Source organism: Naumovozyma castellii, chromosome 1 (assembly GCF_000237345.1).
Source record: "Naumovozyma castellii chromosome 1, complete genome".
Taxonomy (NCBI): domain Eukaryota; kingdom Fungi; phylum Ascomycota; class Saccharomycetes; order Saccharomycetales; family Saccharomycetaceae; genus Naumovozyma; species Naumovozyma castellii.
The window spans coordinates 2,349,240-2,374,538 of NC_016491.1; the positions used below are offsets into that span (position 1 = coordinate 2,349,240).

A 25,299-nucleotide genomic window follows, 5' to 3' on the forward strand; every position below is an offset into this window, starting at 1 on the left:
CCTCACAAATTAGTTGAAATCTTAAACAATGTCTGCAAACTTAGATCAATCCCTAGACGAAATTATCGGTAATAAGAGAGCTAGCAACAGACCTCGTCAAGCCAGCAACCGTGGACGTAACGCCGCTCCAAGAAAGGCTTCCAAGCAAGTTAACACTCAACGTCGTGGGCCAGCTGTCAGAAATCCTTCCGTTAGACAAAGAGTCGTTAGAGCTCCTGTTGCTAGAGTCTCTAAGTTATTAGATTCTCAAAGGGAAGTTAAGGTCAATGTCGAAGGTTTGCCAAGAGATATTAAACAGGATGCTGTTAGAGTATGTTCCAATGTATTTGATTATTTGGAGTAAATGATTATCCTCTTAATCTATAGTATGATATCGTGTGGATACGATCGTACTAAATATATTTGGGTTTGCGTTTTTTGAGAGAATGAATGGAAGGGAGGAAAGAAAGGAAAAAAGATAGTATTATTGATATCTTCTTTTATCAGTGACTGGGTCCCGATGTAATATTCGAGCTAAAGACATGACTTCGGGAGAATTCACGTTAGAGCTAATATATTTACTGTGTTGAGCTGTGCTATATTGTATCTGCATATTATCAATTAACCTACTATTGTAGGTTGAGGTATTTTATGATCCTTTTTATGCTTCGGAGTTATGTTATTGATTAATCGTTTTTGATGGAGCAATTAATTTTGTAATCTTTCATGAGGGATGACGTTAATCAAGATCTATAATATTAGTACCAGATACGATGTGATGTCTATACATCAGCACTTTGACCAAGTTCCAGAATTGACTGTGAACTCAATTTATCTTAGTGAGCATGAATGTCCGGACCTAATGAAACCACCTGTATTAGAAATATTCTTTCTGAATTACCTATTCCATAAGAAAGAATTAATATGAATCAACCATTATTTTGTTTCTCAATGAATGCTATCTTTACTTTCCTTCATTTTTTTCATTTTTTCTTAGCAAGACCCAGATTATCCTACATTTCAAAGAAAATGTTGACTAACAAATATGTATTAATTTTTTTTTTACTATTATAGGAATTTTTTGCTTCTCAAGTCGGTGGTGTCCAAAGAGTTTTATTAAGTTATAATGAAAGAGGTCAATCTACTGGTATGGCCAACATTACTTTCAGAAATGCCCAACAAGCTAAGGTTGCTGTTACTAAATTTAATGGTGCTCCAATTGATGGTGGTAGATCTAGATTAGTATTGAATTTGATTGTTGATCCAAATCAAGCACCAGCTTCCTCATTAGTCGGTAGAATTCAACCTCTACCAACCAAGAAGATTATCACTCCACAAACTAATACAAAGAGAAATCCAAGAGCTCCAAATAAGAAAGCTGCCGCTGTTAAGAACAACCGTAAGCAAAAGAAGGAAAGACCAGCCAAGAAGAGTTTAGAAGATTTGGATAAAGAAATGGCTGATTATTTCGAAAAGAAATAATAGGTTCGTGTAACATTTTATGGAGTCCCTGCAGAGAATTTGTATAATATGTTTTGCATTTGATATGTGACATCTATACTGGTTTATCTGTGAATGGGTTCAATTTTGTAGTTTATATAAGTTTTAATGAATATAATAATTTTAGTTTTTACATGAAGGGAAATTTTTCCTTTGAAAGATCTACATAATAATCTGTAAGAGACGGATTGTGGAATTCATTATTCATTTCTCCTTCTATCAAGAAATCCTAATTTGTCGCCCCTCTTCCTTGTAACGGCACTCAATCCACTTGCTTCATACTTACTTTTCCTTGCGGGTACTTTATCCTCTCCATCTTTATGGATAGGAAACCCTGGTTTGACTTGTGCTAGATTTTCATAGTATGATACACTAGGATCCTTATTTTTGAGATCACCCATAGTGCCTGGTTTATTTGAATATATTGCCTTTGGTTGAAACTTGGCATCTCTCCTTCGTTTTATTACTACTTTTGCCAAATAAATTGAACCAATCCCAACTCCTGTAATCAAAAGTACATTTTTCCTGTCAAATATCGAAACGATCAATGCATGTTAGTAGACGCAGTCATAATGTATTTCTTTTCTTGAAGACATACCCTAGGTTTCTAAAAGGATTCGTTGACATTGCGTTTATTATGTCTAGTTTACTCGTTGACATAAGAAAGTGGTTAATAAAATGTCTTTGGGTTAAACCTTTAAAGCCTCCTTCATTTTCAATCCCGGAAGGAACTTTAGCGGACACAGAGCGCCCTCCAAAAGAAAGTTGAAGAGATGAGAGCAACCTATATATGTCATTGAGCCTTTTATTATTTCAAAAGGTAGTGTTCAGGCAAGAAATTTATGATTGGTTTTTTCTTTACTGGTTACCGCTTGATTTGATAAAGACTCAATTTCACGTCAGGATCAGTTAAATCAATTGAAAAGAATTCTCGACTTGAAATGTATTGTATATAAACACTAAAACACAACCACTATGGCCTTTTTATTAGAATCTCTAACGAAATTATTGAATTATCCCAAATAACGGATGTCAACTCACAGATGTCGAATAATACTGAGTGAAAAGAAACGAAGAAGAGAGAATTAATCATTGAATTAAAAATCTATCATTAGTTAAAAATGGTATCTCTATTTACATGCAATATTATTACATCTTTGATAAAGTTTCGTACATATAGAAGACAGTGGCATTAGCAGGAACAGCTCTAATCAAAGTGATTCCTAAACCTCTATAAAACCCTGTTATCCCGTATGTGGTCAATACTTTCTTTACTGCATTTATTAATGTTATATGTTCAGTTTGCATCATTGACTTCACTGTGTCTGCTGGAAAGATACTTGCATTGAACGCTAAACCTGCACTGGCCCCACTAACTAATAATTCCCATGTTTTATTTTCAGTATCTTTACGTCTATCCTTTAATCCCTGTTTCATTACTTCATAAGTTGCAAACCATGCCACCCCTCCTAAGGATTCTCTGATAAATGTGCTTGATTGACCTTGCCATAATCCTAGTATACCTTTTTCTCTAAGGACATACATTAATGTTGGTATTATTTTGGTATGTTTTATTTGTCCTTCAACAGCTGTCTGCAAATTGGAGACTTGTAACTTACATTTGATTAATTCCACTGGAGTCAGAACAAAACTTGCACATGAACCAGCAAACGCCCCAGAAAGAAGGATATTTGATAATGGTGAAACATTAGTGAATTTTTCCAATACATTGGAACATTGGTTATAAGAAACAAATAATGTAGCATTCTCTAATGCTGCACCAAATAATGGAGATCCTATTCCTTGGAAAAACCCTCTCCATACACCTTCATTGTGGTATGTATATTTGATGCAAGACCATGTTGTGGGGAAAATATGTGATCCTTGTGTTTGCAGTCTAACCTTGACTGTGTCGAATGGATATTCGATAATTTTACCGAATGCACCTGCTATGGACCCATTAACTATATCACTTAATGCATTTTGAACACTACTTTTTTCAATTGGGTGGTCTATACTTTCACTCATTCTATTATAAAGTCTATAATTTAAAGTTGCTTTTTGTTGTTAGTTTTTCTAAAACTATAATGCTAAGAGTGTCTCAAGTTATATAAGGTTCAGATTAGAACAAGTTCTTGTTGAATATGGAATTTGAAGAGATCTCTGTAAATATCTTTCTCATCTCGAAAAACTGCCGTTTGTTTCTTTTTCAGCATGACTTTTTCAAAGATTTTGACTCAAACAAACGCTTCTCGAGAAAATCGCGCCCAAGCGCCGAGCAAGCGAATCATTTTGAAAGTTTCAGGGCAAAATTGCGCTTGAAGTTAAAGTAATTCAAACCTCTGCTAGTAAACAATAATTATAGTTCCTTTTTTAGCAAACCAAATTAGACTTATTAAATTTTTTTCTATTAAATTTTGTTTTATATTCGAACTGAAACAATGAAGTTTTGAGATCACGTGATTTGTTCTGAAATTTTCACAGACATGTGAAATTCTCAGAACTAATCGTTAGAAATGAGCAAGCAAAAAAAATATGGGATCTTGGAAATTTTTTGCGAAGATAGTATTGTACTAAATTTTGAAAAGTTTCAACGTATTCTACCAATTGTTAGTTACAAAGGAATTAAGGAATAGTCTGCTTATTTTTTGCTTAAATCGATTATTTCATCCGAAAAACCAAAGAAGAAATGAAATACTTAGCTGCTTACTTATTATTAGTTCAAGGTGGTAACGCTGCCCCATCCGCTGCCGACATCAAGTCTGTTATTGACTCTGTTGGTCTAGAAGTTGATGAAACTAGAATCAACTCCTTGTTGTCTTCTTTGGAAGGTAAGGGTTCTCTAGATGAAATCATTGCTGCTGGTGCTCAAAAGTTCGCTTCCGTTCCAGCTGGTGGTGTCGCTACTGGTGGTGCTGCTGTTGGTGGTGCTTCATCTGGTGCTGCTGGTGCCGCTGCTGAAGAAAAGGAAGAAGAAGCTAAGGAAGAATCCGATGATGACATGGGTTTCGGTCTTTTCGATTAAGGGAATTAAACATAAATAAATTTTAAATTTTTATGTCATATTACTTCCTTCATGTTATGTATTTCTATTTATCAATTATTTTATAAATGTTAATACAAACAATCTACTGAACACCAAGAATGAAATTGAATTGTATAGCTACGTACTTACTGTCACCAGTTTCCAATTGACGCTAATGGCCGTTTTATAGGTTGATTATATATATATATTTAAGAAAGATTAGCAAAATATCTGTTAATGCACTGAGACTAACCTTGGTAGCAAACTGTCACTAAACTCTTTGTCAATACTGGAAAAGTGGCTTGTGATTAACAATTATTACTGAAGTGTTTTGAATAAGCACTTGATTCAAAAAGGAGTTTTTAAAACAGTTTTTGGTTAGTTTAAATCTGGAATTTAGAAGGAATTTAGGTAGTAAAGAAATATTATTTATTTTAAAAAGGATGTATTCTAAAATATGAAATTTTGAAAATGATCAAAATTTCAATCTTTAGGTCTAAAGTATAAATAAAAACCTTGTGATTCAAATATTAGTGTAAGAGCTCAACAAAACTCTTCGACCTTTTATTCCCTCATTACAAGTCAAAAATTTAAAATAAACATGTTATGTGATAAAAATTAACAAGTTCAAATAATTTAAGCATGATTTGTAATATCGAGTAAAACGTATAACAATAAATTCAAATCATAATTTCGGATAAATATAATGGTAGTGATGAAATTATGTATTTTTTTTTACGTTTGAATTAAATTATGTTTCTATAAGTCATCTTAAATTATACAGTAATTAAATAGTTTTTGGTTCCGAATATCGATTTATTTTCATAGTGATGATAATCAGGCTGTTGGTGCGTTTGGCATCATGTAAGCATCAAATGGGAAGTATGAATTATCTGGGGACACGACCATTGCGTAAAGGGAATACCAACCACACATACTACTTAAGATACCGAAATAACCACCTGCCATCTTGACGTGATTATTATTGATGAATGAACCAATGCATAACATTAAGAATGTCAAATCAAGGAAAAATAATAATAAGAATAACCCCCATGAATTTTTCAATGTGCACATTAGCATTAAAAATGTGAAGACTGTCCAACCTGCTAGGAAAAACCCAATGGCATTATTTAATTGTGTAGTGTCTGCACCGTAACCCGTTATACTATGAAATTGGTCTGTATTGATACAACCCCAACTGATCCAGAACCCACCGAAGGAACTGAATACTGTCATGGAGAAAGTGTCACCTGTAACAAAACATAATAAACCGGCAAATAATTCGATAGCACCACCGAAGAACATGTATAAACTGATGGCTAATTTATTATTGGTAACACCACGAACATTAGCATTGATCAAAGAAAGAACTAAACATGAAAGGGAGAAGGATGCTAAACCTAATGGGACTGGGTTGGCTAATTTTCTAAAACGTGATCCGTTATTAGAACGACGATCATCTCCAATAGCATCTAGAAAATCAGAACGTCTGAAAACTTTATCACCAAAGGTTATATATTCGCTGTTGGAATAAATTTCACAAACCCTTGGTGCATCAGAGTCACTTTGAACCGGCATTTGTTCTGGGTCTAAGTTAGGAACCTTTTCAATAGAAGAAGAAGAGGAAGAGGTCATATGAAATAATTTCGATAGTTTTGTTGTTATAGTCATTACAATAAGAGGTAATTAAGTTAATTAAGAATACTCAACGGATCGCAACGATCCTATTTTTCCAAAGATAATGGGAAAATGGTCTATTTTCAATTATTTAAATATTTAGCATAAAAGCCAAACAATCAGTTTTTTTCATTTTGTTTCTGCCGTGCAGTATTTCACCAGGCTTCTTTTCTTTTTGCGAGTTTTCTCCAAGATTTTCTGCTGAGGTAATTCACGGGCCTGCAGGTTTTCTCGGGCAACACCCAGAGCCCATGTGCTGGCAGTCAGAAGTTTCCGCAGAAAGCACGATTTCCACCATGATTAAATCAGCGAAAAGGAGGGGTCAAATAATCGGAGCGGACAATCGGCTCTTACAGGCCAATGGCAAACAAGCGCTCACCTTCTGGTACTACAACTCCGACATACAGAAGGATCAGTAATGTATTATTAAAGGGATGCACAGCTCCTAAAATAGCTTTCTACAGGCTCGGTGGAACGGGAAACATGTGGGAAAATCGAGCCTTCCAGGAGCTGCAACTGTAATGGGAGCCGTTGTGCCTTATCCCGAACCTTATTATTTTCCTTGGCGTAGGCATGGCATGATTCCACAATCAGCTAATAGTCTCTCCCTATTTTATTATAATGTTATAAATAGTAACTAAAGAGAAATTACGTATATAGCTTAGTCCACGTAATTATAGCAAGAAAACAAACTCCACATCCCCAATTATTTGCGCATCAGTTGGAGATCATTGCATCATTTGTTACCTTAAAAAATTCAATCGAAAGTGTTGTCCCAATTTATTAGAAATCTTTCTTCAAAATTTGCGGTTTACTCTTATTTGAGTCCATGTAACTCGCCCCATCTCCTATATAAATTAGGGGAGACTAAACAAGAAGTTAACATTTTTGTTTGTTACCCAGTTGATGGCTCAACTGTTTTGGGCACGCCTGTCGTTCCAATGTTTTCACAGACGCAAAAAAAAAATTCAAGATTTTCATATAGATCTAAATTTTCAGAAATAAGGGTTACCCTCTCTTATGCAGCATTGTTTCCCAAATATTTTAGGGAGAAAATTTTTCAGTTCAAATTATAGATTTTTTTTCAATTTATATACACCTTTGAATTAACACGTCTTCGAGAAACAATGCTTAGCTCTCTACTTGTTTTCAATTATCTTCAATTCTTTTTTAACATTTTTTATTTATTTCTTGTTTTAATTCCCCGAACTCAATAAACCAAAACACACATTAAAAATGGTTGCTTTCACTGTTGACCAAATGCGTTCCTTAATGGACACTGTTACCAATGTTCGTAACATGTCCGTTATTGCTCACGTCGATCATGGTAAATCTACTTTGACCGATTCTCTAGTCCAAAAGGCTGGTATTATCTCCGCTGCTAAGGCTGGTGAAGCCCGTTTCATGGATACCAGAAAGGATGAACAAGAAAGAGGTATTACTATTAAGTCTACCGCTATTTCTTTATACTCTGAAATGCCAGATGAAGATGTTAAGGACATCGCTCAAAAGACCGAAGGTAATGCTTTCTTAATTAACTTGATCGATTCCCCAGGTCACGTCGATTTCTCTTCAGAAGTTACTGCCGCTTTAAGAGTCACTGATGGTGCTTTAGTTGTCGTCGATACCGTTGAAGGTGTCTGTGTCCAAACTGAAACCGTCTTGAGACAAGCTTTGGGTGAAAGAATTAAGCCTGTTGTCTGTATTAACAAGGTTGACAGAGCTTTATTGGAATTGCAAGTTTCCAAGGAAGATTTATACCAATCTTTCTCCAGAACTGTTGAATCCGTTAACGTTATCATCTCCACTTATGCTGATGAAATCTTAGGTGACGTTCAAGTTTACCCATCCAAGGGTACCGTGGCTTTCGGTTCCGGTTTACATGGTTGGGCTTTCACCATCCGTCAATTCGCTCAAAGATACGCTAAGAAGTTTGGTGTTGACAAGGTTAAGATGATGGAAAGATTATGGGGTGACTCTTACTTCAACCCAAAGACTAAGAAGTGGACTAACAAGGAAACTGATGCTGATGGTAAGCAATTAGAAAGAGCTTTCAACATGTTCGTCTTGGACCCAATCTTCAGATTATTCGCTGCTATCATGAACTTCAAGAAGGATGAAATTCCAGTCTTGTTAGAAAAGTTGGAAATTAACTTGAAGGGTGACGAAAAGGACCAAGAAGGTAAGGCTTTGTTGAAGACCGTCATGAAGAAGTTCTTGCCAGCTGCTGATGCCTTATTGGAAATGATTGTTATGAACTTACCATCTCCAGTTACCGCTCAAGCTTACAGAGCTGAACAATTATACGAAGGTCCAGCTGACGATGCTAACTGTATGGCTATCAAGAGATGTGATCCAAAGGCTGACTTGATGTTGTACGTTTCCAAGATGGTGCCAACCTCTGATAAGGGTAGATTCTACGCTTTCGGTAGAGTTTTCGCTGGTACTGTTAAGTCTGGTCAAAAGGTTAGAATCCAAGGTCCAAACTACGTTCCAGGTAAGAAGGATGATTTATTCGTCAAGGCTATTCAAAGAGTTGTCTTAATGATGGGTAGATTCGTCGAACCAATCGATGACTGTCCAGCTGGTAACATTATCGGTTTAGTCGGTATCGATCAATTCTTATTGAAGAGTGGTACTTTGACTACTGATGAAGCCGCTCACAACATGAAGGTCATGAAGTTCTCTGTCTCTCCAGTTGTGCAAGTTGCTGTTGAAGTTAAGAACGCTAACGATTTACCAAAGTTGGTTGAAGGTTTGAAGAGATTGTCTAAATCTGATCCATGTGTCTTGACTTACATGGCTGAAACTGGTGAACATATTGTTGCTGGTACCGGTGAATTGCATTTGGAAATTTGTCTACAAGATCTAGAAAACGATCACGCAGGTGTTCCATTGAAGATTTCTCCACCTGTTGTTGCCTACAGAGAAACTGTCGAAGCTGAATCTTCTCAAACTGCTTTGTCTAAGTCTCCAAACAAGCATAACAGAATCTACTTGAAGGCTGAACCAATTGACGAAGAAGTTTCTTTGGCTATTGAAAGTGGTAAGATTAACCCAAGAGATGATCTAAAGGCTAGAGCTAGAGTTATGGCTGATGAATTCGGCTGGGATGTCACTGATGCCAGAAAGATCTGGTGTTTCGGTCCAGACGGTAACGGTCCAAATTTGGTTGTTGACCAAACTAAGGCTGTTCAATACTTGAACGAAATCAAGGATTCCGTTGTTGCTGCTTTCCAATGGGCTACCAAGGAAGGTCCAATTTTCGGTGAACAAATGAGATCCGTTAGAGTTAACATCTTGGATGTCACCTTACATGCTGATGCTATCCACAGAGGTGGTGGTCAAATCATTCCAACCATGAGAAGAGCTACTTACGCTGGTTTCTTATTGGCTGAACCAAAGATTCAAGAACCTGTTTTCTTAGTTGAAATTCAATGTCCTGAATCCGCTGTCGGTGGTATTTACTCCGTCTTAAACAAGAAGAGAGGTCAAGTTGTCTCTGAAGAACAAAGACCAGGTACTCCATTGTTTACCGTCAAGGCTTACTTGCCAGTTAACGAATCTTTCGGTTTCACTGGTGAATTAAGACAAGCTACTGGTGGTCAAGCTTTCCCACAAATGGTGTTCGACCATTGGGCTACTTTAGGTAGTGACCCATTGGACCCAACCTCCAAGGCTGGTGAAATTGTCACTGCTGCTCGTAAGAGACATGGTATGAAGGATGTCGTTCCAGGCTGGCAAGAATACTACGACAAATTGTAAGCAGCATATAATTATATTGTTGTTTCATTATTTGTTTGTAGTCGTCATTACTTTTATTCTTTAACTTTGTTTAATGTTCTATTTTGTCATATTTTATTCATGTAAATGTGTTTTGTTCTATTATATATACATACCAGACCTTAATATATAAGGAAATATTCATTTTAACGTATGTGGGAACTATTCAGTTTTTAATCAGTTATCGAAGATGTGCCTTTGTCATCTTTATGTATTGTTATTTTTCTGGAGTTAAAATGTTACTTACGCGTTAAGAAACTCAATTTCGTAACCTTCAAATCTGTTCCAAAGGCATCGAGTTCGAAGAAGGATAATACCGTATGCCTTTGAACAAATATAGTTCAGATAATGAGGATACTGGAACCTTTGTCAAATGATGAATTTTTGCCAGAGAATTTGAAAGATCTATATTCAAAATTCCTCCAGGAATTAATAGATGAGCTTTCCCCACGACAAGAGCAACTTCAAATCACATACTCAAAAGCAAAGAAGAATTTAAATGATACTGATGGAATATTTTACTACCCAGGTGATTTGAAGAAGGTTAAGGGGATAGGTGCTACTATAATCTCAAGACTTGAAGCCAAAATACAAGAATATTGCAATGAACGTGGAATACGGCCACCAGAGCCGAAAGCTGCAAGAGATGTTCCAACTGGTACGAAGAGATCGAGAACAGCATTACGAACAGATAGCAATAAGGAACAAATCAGTCAAACAACGGATACTCAACCTCCTAAAAAGCAAAGAAAAAAAGTGTATATCCCAAAGAAACGATCGGGTGGGTATGCAATTCTTTTAGGGCTATTAGAATTAAGAGCAGTAAAACGTGGATATTCCAAGGAGGAAGTGATAACATCAGCTCAAAAGTATACTGATCATAGTATGGAGGGAAATTTTGCAACAAAGGAGTTCTATGGTTCTTGGTCGTCAATTAACTCGTTAAAGAAACACAATTTAATAGTAGAGGTTGGTCGCCCAAAGAGGTATTCATTAACTGAGGAAGGAGTAACCTTAGCTGAAACTTTAAAGACAGCAGATGGAATAGTTTTTCAAAGAGAAAGGGAGAAAGAAGGAAGTCGAGATAACTCAATGAGAGATATTGAAACAACAGCAAACCTGAGTGAACTACTTGAGAAGGAGAAATTATCACCATCATTTAGGCAAGGAAAACCAAACTCATCGTTTATTGATTATACGTTCGAATCAACTGGTACACCCATTGGTACTAACCGGGCCCTGACCCCAAACAGAAACCCCACTGTACCTTCTGGAAAGAGTCCATCCAGTGTCCCATCTAAAAATACTTTTAGAAAAAGATTTAATGGGGTCAGCTACGAGTTGTGGGTTAAAGGAAGCTACGAAGTCTATCCAATTATTGATCATAGAGAGGTGAAATCCCAAAATGATCGAGAGTTCTTCTCAAATGCATTTGCTCGAAAGGGAATGAAAAATGAAATACGGCAACTTGCTTTAGGTGATATATTATGGGTTGCAAAGAATAAACGTACAGGATGCCAATGTGTATTGAATACCATCGTGGAAAGAAAACGTTTGGATGACCTAGCATCAAGTATTAGGGACAACAGATTTATGGAACAAAAGAATAGACTTGAAAAAAGTGGATGTTCCAATAAATATTATTTAATAGAAGAAACTATGGGAGGCTCAATTGGAACCATGGGTGAGGCATTAAAGACAGCACTGTGGCTAATCTTGGTCTATTATAAATTTTCAATGATCAGAACCATGAATTCTGATGAGACTGTAGAAAGAATTTACGCCCTTAATGAGGTTATTGAACATCATTATTCTAAGAAATCACTTCTAGTGTTATACCCGAATAATATGGAGAACCAAGATGATTATAAGAAAGTACTAGAGACCTTTAAGAGTGAGTTTGAAAGAAAGGGTAATATTGAATGCTGTCATAGCTTTGAATGCTTCCAAGAAATGATGGGCAAAAGTGAAATGAGAACCATAGGGGAACTTACAATAAATGTGCTGATGTTTATAAAGGGCGTCTCATTAGAGAAGGCAATTGCCATACAATCAATCTTTCCCACCTTAAATCATATTTTAAACGCCTATCAACGGTGCAAATCCCCGCACGAAGCAAACATGCTAATGTTTTCAAAATTGGGCGAAGCACCAGGAACTAAACGTATTACTAAAGGATTATCAGAAAAGATTGCCGACGTTTTCAGTACATTATAGACATTTCATCTCTTTTAACTTTTCAGTAAGGTAAATAAGATAACATATAAAAAATTGCATTTAAATTAACAGTTTTTTTTTGATGATTTGAATATTTAATAGTAGTTTCTGTATACAGTATGAACATCAATGCCATGTTCAAAAACTTTTCCTATCTCTTCCAAGGAAAGTCCTTTTACTTCTGGGTAAAAGAAATACACAAATAGCCACGCTAACGAAGTGAATCCTGCAAATATTAACATTGTATTTCCGTTCCCTATCGAATCCATTAGAGATAAATAGGATAGTGCAACGATAGCATTGGTTAGCCAGTTTGTGCATGATATGCATGAGGACCCAAATGCTCTTCTGTTAAGAGGTAAGAATTCAACGCAAGTCCAGGGTACCGTTCCTAGGGCAGATGCATAACCTCCAACGAATATTACAATAGATATGAGGATCAATATCATATTATTTTTATCGAAGCCAATTGATACCAACAAAAGGCCGATGCTCATGACAACTAAAGTGTAAAGTAACATCAATCTTTTACCGATTTTATCCACATATCTCAAAGCGACAAAGGTGAATAAAAAGTTAGTCAACGCAACCAGAATCGCCGGTAGTAATGGATTCTCCAAATTTAATTTAGAGAATATGACTGCTGCATAATACATGAAGGCATTAAATCCTGTAATTTGTTGGAAAAACATTAATACACACCCTATTATAAGAGCTCTCTTAGTTCTTGCCTCCATTTTGTGCACATGCTTCTTAGAAGTTCTGGGTGGTATCGGTATTGGGGCGGTTAAATCTGCAATTGATGCCAATCCTGCTATTGAAGTGAATGGTTGTGGTTGAATTGGACCGCCAGCTGCCGTCGATTGTTCCCGATTTTGGGATAGAAGTGAAGAATTCAAAGATCGTAGAAAGGATCTGGAGCGAATTAATAACGGTTCTTCTATATCCTGATAATGCCTTAATTTTCCAAGGTCAATGATTAATTTCCTCAATTTTAAATTAACCTGATAATGAGATGCAGTTGGATAAATCATCGTCAGTGATTTATGTGCTTCACTAAATTCTCCCTTACTAATAAGCCATCTAGGTGATTCAGGAATAAAATCTAGCAAAAGAATAAATATAATTGCGGGGATGGAGGATATACCAAATAGATATCTCCAAGAATGATTAACATTTGCCAAAAAATAAGCAACAATATAAGATAATAATTGTCCACCAGTGATGGCCAGCGAGTTTAAAGTTAAAATGAATCCTCTAATAGAACTGGGTGAAATTTCGCTCAAATAGATGGGAACACATTGGGCTGCCACTCCAACTGCACAGCCTACGATAAAACGTCCCAATACTAATAATAATAACGTTGTAGATCCAGCCATCCATAACGCAGCGATAATGAAGATAAAGCAGCAAATTGCTAAAGTTTTTCTTCTACCACATCTATCTGCCAAGGGAAATGCAATTATTGAACCAATGAAGGAGCCAAAGCTTGTTATTGATGTTATCGTTTCTTTATCAAAATTTGTCAGGACACTTCGTGACAAATCTTGTGGTTTTAATGTCAATAACACGCCTGAGATAACACCAGTATCATAACCAAAAAGCAACCCACCAACAGTGGCACCTGCAAATATTAGGATGGTTTTTAAAGTGATTGGATATGGTAGCAACTCTATATCATTTTCTGTAGTCGAGGTGAGCTGAGAAAACGTAGAATATAAATCTGAATAAACATCATCAACTTCGCTTGTTGACATGTTATACCTTCAAAACCCTGGTATGATAAACGGAAGCCCTGATATCGTAAAATGCTGTTACTGACTTTGCTCTTGTATTTACCTTTATTGCTGGCCACGAATTTGGGGAAGCGATCGGAACTAAGTAAAAGAGAGTTCAATTTAATCGCATACACACACGCTGAGGTTAAAATTATAGTAAAATAAAGTATATTAATCCTATGTATACAGAGAATAAGATAAATATTCAAAATATGCTAATGTATAGGATGTCATTAGCCCTCGGAGTGTCTATCAGCTATAGGGGTGACTTCTTTCCGTATTTGATGTGAAATTTCAATTTTCCAATAAAGAGAAGAAAATTAACACAGCTGAGGGAATAAGGAAGGAATAAAACAATAAACTAGATATCCTGTGGTTAAACACGAGAACAACACGTACCGGTCAGATCGTTTTTCTTCAAGTTAAGGTCTAACTACTAAATTAAGAGGCTGTAGTGTGATTAAACAAGTATTTTCAAAGAACTATTTCAGATTTTGAAGTGTCATACAATTGAATCAGGAGCGTACATTACAAAATAGGATTAAACAATGAGTTTTAAGGGGTTCACAAAGGCCATTACCAGGGCTCCACAATCTTTCCGTCAGAAATTCAAGATGGGTGAAGAAACTGTGGATCCTGTGTATGAAGATGCAGAACGTCGTTTTAAAGAATTAGAAGATGAAACTAAGAAGTTGAGTGAGGAATCGAAGAGATACTCCAGTGCTGTTAATGGGATGTTAACTCATCAGATTGGGTTTGCCAAATCCATGGAGGAAATCTTTAAGCCTATTAGTGGTAAGATGAGTGACCCCAATGCTACCATCCCTGAAGACAATCCAGAAGGTATTGAAGCCAGTGAACAATATAGAGCCATTGTTGCTGATTTACAAGAGACTTTGAAGCCGGATCTAGCATTGGTGGAGGATAAGATCATTAAGCCTTGTCAAGAGTTATTGAAAATCATCACTTATATCCGTAAGATGGCTACGAAGAGAAACCATAAGAAGTTGGATTTGGATAGAAGATTGAACACTTATAATAAGTATGAGAAGAAGAAGGAACCCACAGCCAAAGATGAAGAAAAAATGTACAAGGCTGAAGCCGAGATGGCTGTTGCTCAACAAGAATACGATTACTACAACGAAATGTTGAAGACCCAATTACCTATATTATTCGGATTGGAGGCACAATTTGTTCAACCATTATTTGTTTCCTTTTACTACATGCAATTGAACATTTTCTACTCGTTGTACAACAAGTTTCAAGATATGAAGATTCCATACTTCGATTTAAATAGTGATATCATTGAAGCTTTTATGGCCAAGAGAGGTAATATCGAAGAACAAACGGATGCCTTGACCATCACACATTTCAAGATTGGTTACTCCAAGGCCAAACTAGAGATGACCAGAAAACGTTATGGTGCTGCTGGCGCAGGTGCCAATGAATCTGATTCCTCTGGTTACGGTTCCCCCGCCATGGGTGGTGCTCCAGTGTATGGAGGAGCCGCCGCAGGATATCCTGGCCAAGAACAACAACAACAACAAGCGTACGGGACAGCACCGGGTCAAGTTGGTTACGGAGGGATGCAATCTCCTCCAGCTACAGGTTATCAACAACCCATGTCTCCCGGTGCACCCACAGGTATGGGTATAGGCCAACCACAAGGATATGGTGCACCCGCCGCTGCAGCTGCCGCCCCTCCTGCCTATAACAATGCTGGCATGCCCCCCACAGCGGGCTCCATGACAGCAGGTGGAGAGACGGTTACTGCCCTCTACGAATACCAGGCCCAGGCAGCTGGGGACTTGAGTTTCCCAGCAGGCGCCGTCATAGAGATCGTGGAACGTACGCCAGACGTCAACGAGTGGTGGACGGGTCGCTACAACGGCCAACAGGGTGTGTTCCCGGGCAACTACGTGCAACTTAACAAGAACTAGTCCAGTTACAAGTGTATAAGTCGTCTATATGTGTATGTAATCAAGTGCCTTACTTAAAATAGATCGCTGGCCCAATCGGGAAATCAAGACAAGTGTATTTCCCGATTTGGCCGCCCAGAGAAATCGCGGCGATGCTCGAGACAGCTGTTCCCTGGTTAACAATAACTGGATTGGCATCTTCAACAATAGTCCTCTGCAGCTGAGCATCCCACCGTCTACCAGGCAACCGTACCGTACACACTACAAGCCACCACCACGTCTACACTGAAAGGACACCTCACTTACCCTCTGGACCTGCGCAAACAAACGTTTTCCACCGCCGTGCAGCTATTCCAATCTACTGAGCCTCTCACGTAAACCGAGAAACAAACATATTTCAACTAAGCAAGGGTCTCCCACCATAGTGCCCACCCGCTGCAGTATCTTTATTTTATAGTCAGTCACCGTTAGCACTGCAACCCAACTTAAGACGAAGGGAAAAGAAAAGAAACGAAAACAGGAAAATAATGGTCAACAGTTCATCTACGGATTCCAACAAGAAGAAACCTACTTCCACTTCCAACTCCAAAAGTAGCAACCCGTCGCCCTCCAAGGGTCACATGCCTCTTTTTTGGAAACAATTTGTAAACAACCCAAAGAGCATGTCTACAGACTCTTTGTCGTCACAAAAGAAGGAGAATAACAAGTCTTTACAAATTAGACCCACTTTATCCTCTAGAGCATATTCCTATAATTCTCCAACAAGAGATAAGCGTTCCCCAATTAAGAAGGGCATGTCCGTCGCCCCTGGTTCCTCCCCCGGTGAAGAATATAAGAATTACAGAGATATGTTCTTGTCCGATAGAAATGGATTTACAGGAAGAGTATTTGGCGTCTCATTATCTGAATCATTAAGTATCGCGAGTGCAGAGGTCATTGTACAAAGTGAATTGGTCAGTTTTGGCCGCATACCCATTGTAGTAGCCAAATGTGGGGCTTATTTGAAGGCAAATGGGTTGGAAACACAGGGAATATTTAGAATAGCTGGGAATAATAAACGTGTTAAGGAATTACAATTTATCTTTTCATCTCCACCAGATTATGGTTCGAAATTTAATAATTGGGAACCATATACAGTACATGATGTAGCTTCATTACTTCGAAGGTTTCTTAATAACTTGAAAGAACCATTGATTCCATTAGCGCTTTATGATGACTTTAGAATACCATTGACTGAAAGACCAAGAATCTTGAAACATATGATGAGCCATAATGTATCTCATCCAAATGCTGATAAGGAAAATAGTTTACAAATTGAAACCAAGACAACAGAACAAGATGATAAGGCTGAAGATGGAGATGAAGAAAAGGAGGATGAGGCCACAGAAGAACAGAAGAAAAGAAAGAAAAGACGTCACAAGAAGAGACTCGCCCGTGATATTAGAGCTGCCATTAAGGATTACGAAACTTTATTTTCAAAATTGACAAATGATTCTAAGCAATTAACCATTTATTTATTGGATTTATTGAGTTTATTTGCTAGACAATCTCAATTAAATTTGATGTCGGGAAGAAATCTTGCTGCCATTTTTCAACCTTCAATACTGTCACATCCACAACATGATATGGACCCAAAGGAATACGAATTGTCCAGGTTTGCCGTGGAATTTTTAATTGAATATTCTTACAAATTATTACCTTACCTTTTAAAATTGGCTAAAGAGGAACAAGAAGCTAAACTTTTAAAACAAAAAGTACCTGACAAACTAATTGTTAGTAAACCTGAAACTGATGACGAGAACAGTCAGGATGAAAATGTGTCTTCCACAAACGTGAAACCTATCGAAATACCTACAAATGAGAAGGGGAAACTATCAATATCAAACCCAGATATTATGAAAGAAGGGTCGCCCAAACAAGATCATATACGGCCACCAAATATTGTGGATAGAACCCCAAAACGAACAAGTTCAAAATCTTTAAGAATTCCGAAACAGACAAGACCACATTCTAAATCCATCGGCTCTACACCAGTGCCACCCGATGTAATTGCAAGCAATAAAAGAAGAACGAGGTTGTTCTCATGGCTTCATAAGCCCGGTATTTTAAGTGATACTGGCGATTTGACTGCTACTGATGACGATATCGATGAAGAAAATACAGAATTATATGGTCAATCACCAATGAGTACACAATCCACCTCTTACATAGCCAGACAAAATTTAGCAGGACCATCGAGGACTACCAGATCATTTAGTGGGAACAGTACTTCTTCATCATTTAAAGTAAGACCGATGTCAATGATGCTATCAGGAAGCAATAATAAATCCATTGATGAATTAGATTCAGTACCAGTAAGTGAGGATAAACAATTAGAACAATCAAAAAATGAAAATAGTTTTCAAGCAAATGAAGAGCGTGCTCCACGGTCGAAGAAGAGAGAATCATGGTTCCAGAGATTGACACTCTCTGGTTCTGTAACTAGGGAATAGAAATAATCAAATAAAAAAAAAAAAATGCAAGGACTGTATGATGTGTAATTTAAATAAACATTATAGATTGGAAATATATAACTGTTTTGTATCATTAATTATTCTAGTAATATATCATTCTTCCAATTGCACAATAAAGTTGAGCATGCGGACACTTGCTATAGAATATCAAAACTAGTCTAGTATGATTTGACCATCATCGGTCTCATCGATTTTAGATTTCTTCATTTCATGATTCTCTGAAGTAATTTCATCATCCAACTTCCTCTTTTTACCTTTTGGGATCTCCTCCTCCTCTTCATCTAGAATAACAATCTCACCATCAATGATTTCTTCATTTACCTCTTCTTGTTTTGCCTTTTCATCCTCCATCTTTTTGTCTTCCTCGGAAATTTGCTTTATCCATTCAACATCTATTGGAGGTAAGGTTAGCTTTATAGAATTATCATCTGTGACATTTATGTACAATTCTAATGGTTTACGAACCATGCCAGTTTCCTCATTACCTTCTTCATCCGTCAACAGAATGACCGAACCATTTCTCAAATTAACATCCTTCAACGAACGATCAAGTAGATCTTCAAAATCGTAATCGACCAACAATCTTTGCTCACTGGAATCCAGTAACGAAATATCCTCTGGAAATCCATACTTCTCACGCAGTTTACCTATCAATTCACCCAACGTTATGTTCATGTCATTAATGGAAAGAACTCCTCTGGTTACCTTCATACAGACAGCACATTTGCAGTTTGGTGCAGCCAAATTCGGATTGGAAATGTAACGATCTTGTGATAGGTTGCTAGCTTTTGCAGTAAATGCCATATTTAAGTCTAATGGAGATTCAGTTGGTGCATATTTCAGCAAGTTTAAAACACGAAGGGATACCAAAGAGGATAACCCTGCAATAATTGCATTGGTGGTTGCAATAGCAGGAATAATATTTCCTGCAATTTGTTTGATATCAAAGACAGATTTCAATGGAATGTTGAATATATTAGATCTGATGTTTGCTGCTGTGGCAACAAATTCTAAGGTATCTTGGTCGTCTTTGTCAAATTCAATTACTTTTTCTGTCCTTATACGTTTCATCAACTTAACAGTAATGGAAACAAATCGAGATAATTGATCTTCAATGGACCATACGGTATTTAAATCTAATTTTTTATCCGCCAGGTCAATCGTCTTCAATTGCGTCTTTGTCAATGGTGTCGGCTTCTCTCTCGTTTTCCATAGGTTTTCAATCAATAATAGCTTATTAATATCCTGAATGAAAAGTTTATCTAAAATATCAGGGATACGAGATTCTTCTTGGTCGACAATAATCTTTTGCAACTCATGTAGTTCATTAGTCTCTTGTTTAATCCTTTTAATTTCCTCTTCATCAGTGGTACCCCAATCCTTAGTATCAACTTCATCTTCAGGACTGGGTTCAGAAGCAAATAATTGATTGAATAAGAAATTCTTAGCCCATACAATACAATGAATCGGTTGTGATGGTGTAGATCTAATAGTACACACAGGAAAGGTCTTCGGTGTCTCCTTTGTGGTACAATCAAAACATTCAGTCTTTCCTGGGATAATTGGTTGAATGTACCCGTCAAATCCTGAGGTACCTGACTCTAGTAACGGAACATGAAGAAATTGAGATATCTTATTAACGTAACGCCTAGCAGCCAAATTGTCTAAAGCATTGAAAATGAGATCAAATTCGCCAAACCAATGAATGGGGAAACTATTAGCATCCATGATGTTCCCTTGATACGGGACTAACTTTGAGTTGTTAAACAATTGAACTGCCTTGACAGCCGTGGTAGATTTGGGTTGTTTAATGTCACGCTGTCTGAAGAGAAATTGTCTATTCAAGTTAGAAAGATCAATTGTGTCAAGATCAACAATATGGATTTCGCCGAAGTCCATAAGAATCATGTCTTTCAGCAATTCAGAACCAATACCACCGGCACCTACTAATAAACACTTGGTGGAACGTAGTTTTGCATAACTATCTTCGCCCACAATTTTTACAATATTCGTTTCTCTTGGCATTCTCCTTACTAAACTGAAGGGTATAGGTGTTCGATACAAAAATATCTATCGATGGCGATCTATTTAAGAGTGCTTTGGTAATACTTTGCCAATAAATTTTCATCATCAATGATTATATCTTTGTTCGCGAGACTTCATTACGCGTTACGAAATTAAAGGTTCGAATAGATAAATAGAGTAGTACATGCCAATCAATTGAAACTTTTGAACTGATTCTTTAACAAACTAATATATTAGGATCAACGAAAACTACTTCAATTTACAACTCAATAGAACTCAGTTACGTCAATCTTTTTTAGAGTTAAAAAAATTATGCGCAAGCCGGGAATCGAACCCGGGCCCCATGCTTGGGAAGCATGGATTCTAACCACTGAACTACTTGCGCTAACTTATTAAGTTTTTATAAGGTAAAAAATGTTCCGAATAATATGTTCAAAGAAATTCCAAGTTTCCAATGGACAACCATTAAATGTATATTGAATGCTTGCTTCTTTCTTATATAAAGAAGGTCATGGTGCTGAAGCAAGATGCTGGCAATCTTTTTAACGTTTGCTCAACAACGAACGCCCTCAATGCATTATAATTTTGTTCATAGCAGAGGGTTTCCGAAATCGAAAATCGAAATAGCTTCAATGTTCAATATCAGTCCTAATCTTTTGATAGTCAGAAATCTGGATAAAAGTAGAACCAAAGAAACATTTAACATCATAGAGCAGAGAATAATAGCCAGATATGGATAATAAGCACAAGTACCGAGTTGAAATCCAACAAATGATGTTTGTCTCAGGTGAGACAAATGATCCACCCATCGAGACAACTTCATTGATAGAGGATATTGTTAGAGGGCAAGTAATTGAGATATTGTTACAAGCAAACAGAACAGCACATTCTAGAGGGAGTAAGAGTATACTTCCGGAGGATGTGATTTTTTTAATTAGACATGACAAAGCCAAAGTCAATAGACTAAGAACATATCTATCATGGAAGGATCTAAGAAAGAATGCTAAGGATCAAGATGCTACTGCTGGCGCTACTGCTACAGTGGGAAGTGGAAATACAGGGGATGATGAAGAAATGAAAAAAAGCTCAGAAAAAGATGAAAAGGATGGTAGTAATATGATGAAAGTAAAGAAGTCTCAAATAAAATTACCATGGGAGTTACAGTTCATGTTTAGCGAGCAACCTTTGGAGAATAACGATGATGAAAATGATCTGGATGAGGATGAAAGAGATGCCAACATTGCTACAGTGAAGAGGCTTAAGATGGCCGATGATAGAACAAAAAATATGACCAAAGAAGAATATGTTCATTGGTCTGATTGTCGACAAGCAAGTTTTACATTTCGTAAAAACAAGCGATTTAAAGATTGGTCAGGTATATCACAATTGACTGAAGGGAAACCCCATGATGATGTGATTGATATCTTGGGGTTTTTGACATTTGAAATCGTCTGTGCATTAACAGAAATGGCTATAAAAATCAAGAAACGAGAGCAATTTCTTAGAACAGAAAAGGCCAAGGACCAACAATCGTCCAGTCAAGATGTTAACTTCGAAGTGGCGACAGTGCACAGAAAGAAAAGATTATTTGATGGCCCAGATACAGTTGTGAATCCATTAAAACAAAAACACATAGAAGAAGCATGGCGTGTTCTCCAAGGCATTGATATGAGACATCGTGCATTAACGAATTACAGAGGAGGTAAACTAACGACGCGACCAGTGATTCTTTAATGTTTATCGATACCGTAGCAAAATATAATAGAATCTGGAAACTAGAATAGTATACATTTTTTTAATGCCTTTGATTTCTACATATTATTATATTTATTTTTCGTTGTGCTATTTCCCCCAATAGAACATTTATATAACCTATATTAATGGAATGATCTAATAACGTTCTTTTAATCTGGAAGCAACAGTACGTAAGTTACCGTAGACTTTCCCTGGTGGGGAACCCAAGATCAAACTAACGACGGCTTCTCTTGCCATTCTAATATGAGTGAAACCACCAAGAATATGAATTTTAGTATCTGCCAACACAATTCTTGTTCTGGTAGCATTTTCAATGGCAAATTTGGTCTTACCGTCTTTACCTGCAATACGGCCAATCGCTCTTGATAAATGATCACCAGTTAAAGTTTTCACATCCTTGATTTCAAATGTTTCAATATATAGATCATCCAATCTTAATAATGCAATGGAATCATCCAGGTCAAAACCTAAAGTAAAGGCCTTTATGAAATCTGCACCCTTCTGTAAAGCACCTGGATCTGTTGTATGTTTTGGATGAGTTCTTAATTCTACAGATTTTGTCTTTAAGTTCATTCTCACTTGCAATTTCAAATGATCAACTAAAGGAGGATATATTTTTGTCCAACTATTTCTAAGTGGTGTCATTCTATGTGGTGGAACTGGAACTTTTCTGCTTTCCAATTTTACTTTGGCACCCTCTGCCTTATTAGCTGAACTAAATCTTGGTTTCCCTTCCTCATCTAGCACCACACCCTTCGCCTCCTTCTTCTGCGTGGGTTGTGTATCATCATGTGTATCTTTTTCTTCAGGGATATCTTGGTCTAGTAAGATATCATCGTCGTCTTCTTCTATTCTTTCAGTGTTGTCTAAACCTATAATTCTGCTAGGTATGCTAGCGTTTGAGACAGGTAGACCTGCAGATTTCTTCAAAGCAGTAGGTGCAACCATCTTTGGGTAATGTAACTTAAATGTTGTGGTTTTATGATGCTTCAATAGAATAAAGCTATTAAAGAATTAAAGCTTGAAATGATTTTTTTTGCATATTCTTGCGATGAGATGAGCTTGAAAATTTTTCTATTTCAAAAATTTGGATTATCAGACATTACCCAGTTGAAGAATTGTTCGGCAAAACATGTAACGCTAAGGTCATATATCTACATTTAAAATTGAATAGTTTGCTCAAGAACTACCTTTTATAATTTGGGGCCTGCTCAAAGTATTTGGACCAACTTTGAAAAATGTAGAGTCGAAATTTCAAGCTCAAGTAGTGATCACTAACTCTGTAAATATAATTGATGGTATTTAAATGTTGGGAGCAGTTGAAAACCAAGCTACCCCAGTGCCTTATTTTTTAATACACTCCAACAATATTATCTATTAAATATAGTTAGGTGTGGCGTGTGGTATTTTTGCATCTAGCAATGCCAGTTGTTGTGTATTACCCTCGCATCAACTCCATTTCATCTCCGAAATTTTCAACAGAGACTAATGAAATTCATCTATCATCACCACGCCTTAAATCAGCGATGATTGACATATTTATTTAACGGCGTTAACTTATAGTTATAAACAGTTACCACAATTCTAAACGCAGAATAGTTACACAGGGAGATAATTATTTGATGCTCGAGAAATAATGCTATCGAGACAATTGTTGCGCGGGTCATTGATAACGCCAAAACAATGCACCATCAACCTTAACAGATCCTTCACTCAGTCGTATCTCTTATTTCAATCTCAAGGGAAAAAATCCAAGAGGGATTCCAATTTGCTGTTGCAAAGTATAGAACCAAAGTGGACTTCCTTGAAAAATAAAGCCAACCTTTTGAAATCAACGGCATCCAATTACAGTGGCCAATTAAAACACCATGTTGATAACATGAAGAAATCTATAAGAGAAGCCAACAAAAGGATTGCTGAACAGGAGAAGGAAGGAACTGATATTCGGTTAAATTTCAAAAAAGATGCAAATACTAATGAAATGATTGAAGGATTGCCTTCTGCAAGAGAATTAAATAGAAAGAAATGGTCAAGAAAGTTAGAATTTTATTTAGATTCGTTACAGGAAACTCTTTTTACAGCGACAAGAGCCCTGAATGATGTTACCGGCTATTCTTCGATTCAAAAATTGAGAGATACCATCGGGACTTTGGAAAACAGACTGGATATAGTGAAACGAGATGTTAAAAAGTATAAAAATGAATATGCAGATGCAATCGAGAAAAGAGCTACATCACAGAAAGAATTGAACGAACTTTTACAGAGAAAATCTAGTTGGTCACCAGACGATTTGCAAAGATTCACGAAACTTTACACGGAGGATGCATCAAATTCACAGAGAGAACGTGACCTTAAAGATCAAGTTAGAACCATTGAAGCTAAAGAAGATCAACTAAATGATGATTTATACAGAGCAATTTTGACGAGATATCATGAAGAACAAATTTGGTCGGATAAAATCAGAAGAACTTCAACATGGGGTACACTTATATTAATGGGAGTGAATATTTTTTTGTTTCTAATACTGCAATTATTATTAGAACCATGGAAAAGAAGAAGATTAACTCGTTCATTCGAAGACAAAGTGACGATTGCACTTAAAAAATATAACGAAGAACAGTCATTGAAATTCGATCAATTAAAAGATCATAATTATCAAATACTGGGAACTTCTAGTACTGAAAGCATAGAACAAGGTTTGATTAATGATATATCAGAAAAGGAACAACAAACTGATAAATATACCCACACAGAAGAATATCCAATAAAGAAATCCTCAACTCTTCAAAAATATCTCAATATCACATCAAATATTCTCAAGCGCTTCCTCAAAAGAATTCAGGTGTTCCAATTTTTGAAATTAGATTATCAAATAAGTGTCGATACATTTCAGGTGTATATGTACTCTGCAGCACTCTTGTTTTTGGGTGGCTTCTTCGCTAGAGTAATATGACGCGACCAAAATAGTGCATATTGATCCACTCACTTTTAACAGAGATGTTCCAATGACTATCTAGTATATAGAGACTTATGTAAACATGTAGATAGATATAAACGTTGGAAGTAAACCATATCTGTACTCTTGTATTTTACATTTGCGACACCACCGTGCAAAATTACAATTT

The 25,299-nt window shown here is 36.6% G+C and overlaps 14 protein-coding genes and 1 non-coding gene across 15 annotated transcripts; 8 read left to right on the top strand and 7 right to left on the bottom strand.

The window, feature by feature from the left end:
- Window positions 1–28: 28 nt before the first annotated feature.
- Window positions 29–1,461, top strand: YRA1 (RNA-binding protein YRA1; the record flags this gene model as incomplete). Its single annotated transcript, XM_003674075.1, has 2 exons — window positions 29–310; window positions 1,054–1,461. The coding sequence occupies 2 exons, from the start codon at window positions 29–31 to the stop codon at window positions 1,459–1,461; spliced, it is 690 nt and encodes a 229-aa protein (XP_003674123.1).
- Window positions 1,462–1,679: 218 nt separating this feature from the next.
- COI1 (Coi1p) lies at window positions 1,680–2,106 on the bottom strand (the record flags this gene model as incomplete). Its single annotated transcript, XM_003674076.1, has 2 exons — window positions 1,680–2,004; window positions 2,078–2,106. The coding sequence occupies 2 exons, from the start codon at window positions 2,104–2,106 to the stop codon at window positions 1,680–1,682; spliced, it is 354 nt and encodes a 117-aa protein (XP_003674124.1).
- A 522-nt stretch (window positions 2,107–2,628) lies between these two features.
- Window positions 2,629–3,507, bottom strand: NCAS0A11860 (uncharacterized protein; the record flags this gene model as incomplete). The annotated part of the gene is made up of 1 exon (XM_003674077.1): window positions 2,629–3,507. The coding sequence occupies one exon, from the start codon at window positions 3,505–3,507 to the stop codon at window positions 2,629–2,631; it is 879 nt and encodes a 292-aa protein (XP_003674125.1).
- A 661-nt stretch (window positions 3,508–4,168) lies between these two features.
- RPP2B (ribosomal protein P2) lies at window positions 4,169–4,504 on the top strand (the record flags this gene model as incomplete). The annotated part of the gene is made up of 1 exon (XM_003674078.1): window positions 4,169–4,504. One exon carries the CDS (start codon window positions 4,169–4,171, stop codon window positions 4,502–4,504), a length of 336 nt encoding a protein of 111 aa, XP_003674126.1.
- Window positions 4,505–5,341: 837 nt separating this feature from the next.
- On the bottom strand, window positions 5,342–6,178 carry ATO3 (putative ammonium permease ATO3; the record flags this gene model as incomplete). The annotated part of the gene is made up of 1 exon (XM_003674079.1): window positions 5,342–6,178. The coding sequence occupies one exon, from the start codon at window positions 6,176–6,178 to the stop codon at window positions 5,342–5,344; it is 837 nt and encodes a 278-aa protein (XP_003674127.1).
- A 1,242-nt stretch (window positions 6,179–7,420) lies between these two features.
- On the top strand, window positions 7,421–9,949 carry EFT2 (elongation factor 2; the record flags this gene model as incomplete). Its single annotated transcript, XM_003674080.1, has 1 exon — window positions 7,421–9,949. The coding sequence occupies one exon, from the start codon at window positions 7,421–7,423 to the stop codon at window positions 9,947–9,949; it is 2,529 nt and encodes an 842-aa protein (XP_003674128.1).
- A 366-nt stretch (window positions 9,950–10,315) lies between these two features.
- Window positions 10,316–12,184, top strand: MUS81 (Mus81p; the record flags this gene model as incomplete). Its single annotated transcript, XM_003674081.1, has 1 exon — window positions 10,316–12,184. One exon carries the CDS (start codon window positions 10,316–10,318, stop codon window positions 12,182–12,184), a length of 1,869 nt encoding a protein of 622 aa, XP_003674129.1.
- Window positions 12,185–12,279: 95 nt separating this feature from the next.
- CIN10 (Cin10p) lies at window positions 12,280–13,941 on the bottom strand (the record flags this gene model as incomplete). The annotated part of the gene is made up of 1 exon (XM_003674082.1): window positions 12,280–13,941. The coding sequence occupies one exon, from the start codon at window positions 13,939–13,941 to the stop codon at window positions 12,280–12,282; it is 1,662 nt and encodes a 553-aa protein (XP_003674130.1).
- A 569-nt stretch (window positions 13,942–14,510) lies between these two features.
- Window positions 14,511–15,902, top strand: RVS167 (amphiphysin; the record flags this gene model as incomplete). Its single annotated transcript, XM_003674083.1, has 1 exon — window positions 14,511–15,902. The coding sequence occupies one exon, from the start codon at window positions 14,511–14,513 to the stop codon at window positions 15,900–15,902; it is 1,392 nt and encodes a 463-aa protein (XP_003674131.1).
- Window positions 15,903–16,408: 506 nt separating this feature from the next.
- On the top strand, window positions 16,409–18,373 carry SAC7 (GTPase-activating protein SAC7; the record flags this gene model as incomplete). The annotated part of the gene is made up of 1 exon (XM_003674084.1): window positions 16,409–18,373. One exon carries the CDS (start codon window positions 16,409–16,411, stop codon window positions 18,371–18,373), a length of 1,965 nt encoding a protein of 654 aa, XP_003674132.1.
- Window positions 18,374–18,547: 174 nt separating this feature from the next.
- UBA2 (E1 ubiquitin-activating protein UBA2) lies at window positions 18,548–20,419 on the bottom strand (the record flags this gene model as incomplete). Its single annotated transcript, XM_003674085.1, has 1 exon — window positions 18,548–20,419. One exon carries the CDS (start codon window positions 20,417–20,419, stop codon window positions 18,548–18,550), a length of 1,872 nt encoding a protein of 623 aa, XP_003674133.1.
- A 313-nt stretch (window positions 20,420–20,732) lies between these two features.
- On the bottom strand, window positions 20,733–20,804 carry NCAS0Atrna13G. Its single transcript has one exon. It is a non-coding gene; the product is annotated as a tRNA-Gly (tRNA).
- Window positions 20,805–21,151: 347 nt separating this feature from the next.
- Window positions 21,152–22,153, top strand: SPT3 (transcriptional regulator SPT3; the record flags this gene model as incomplete). Its single annotated transcript, XM_003674086.1, has 1 exon — window positions 21,152–22,153. One exon carries the CDS (start codon window positions 21,152–21,154, stop codon window positions 22,151–22,153), a length of 1,002 nt encoding a protein of 333 aa, XP_003674134.1.
- Window positions 22,154–22,309: 156 nt separating this feature from the next.
- Window positions 22,310–23,122, bottom strand: PNO1 (Pno1p; the record flags this gene model as incomplete). The annotated part of the gene is made up of 1 exon (XM_003674087.1): window positions 22,310–23,122. One exon carries the CDS (start codon window positions 23,120–23,122, stop codon window positions 22,310–22,312), a length of 813 nt encoding a protein of 270 aa, XP_003674135.1.
- Window positions 23,123–23,810: 688 nt separating this feature from the next.
- SHE9 (She9p) lies at window positions 23,811–25,127 on the top strand (the record flags this gene model as incomplete). The annotated part of the gene is made up of 1 exon (XM_003674088.1): window positions 23,811–25,127. The coding sequence occupies one exon, from the start codon at window positions 23,811–23,813 to the stop codon at window positions 25,125–25,127; it is 1,317 nt and encodes a 438-aa protein (XP_003674136.1).
- Window positions 25,128–25,299: the final 172 nt, after the last annotated feature.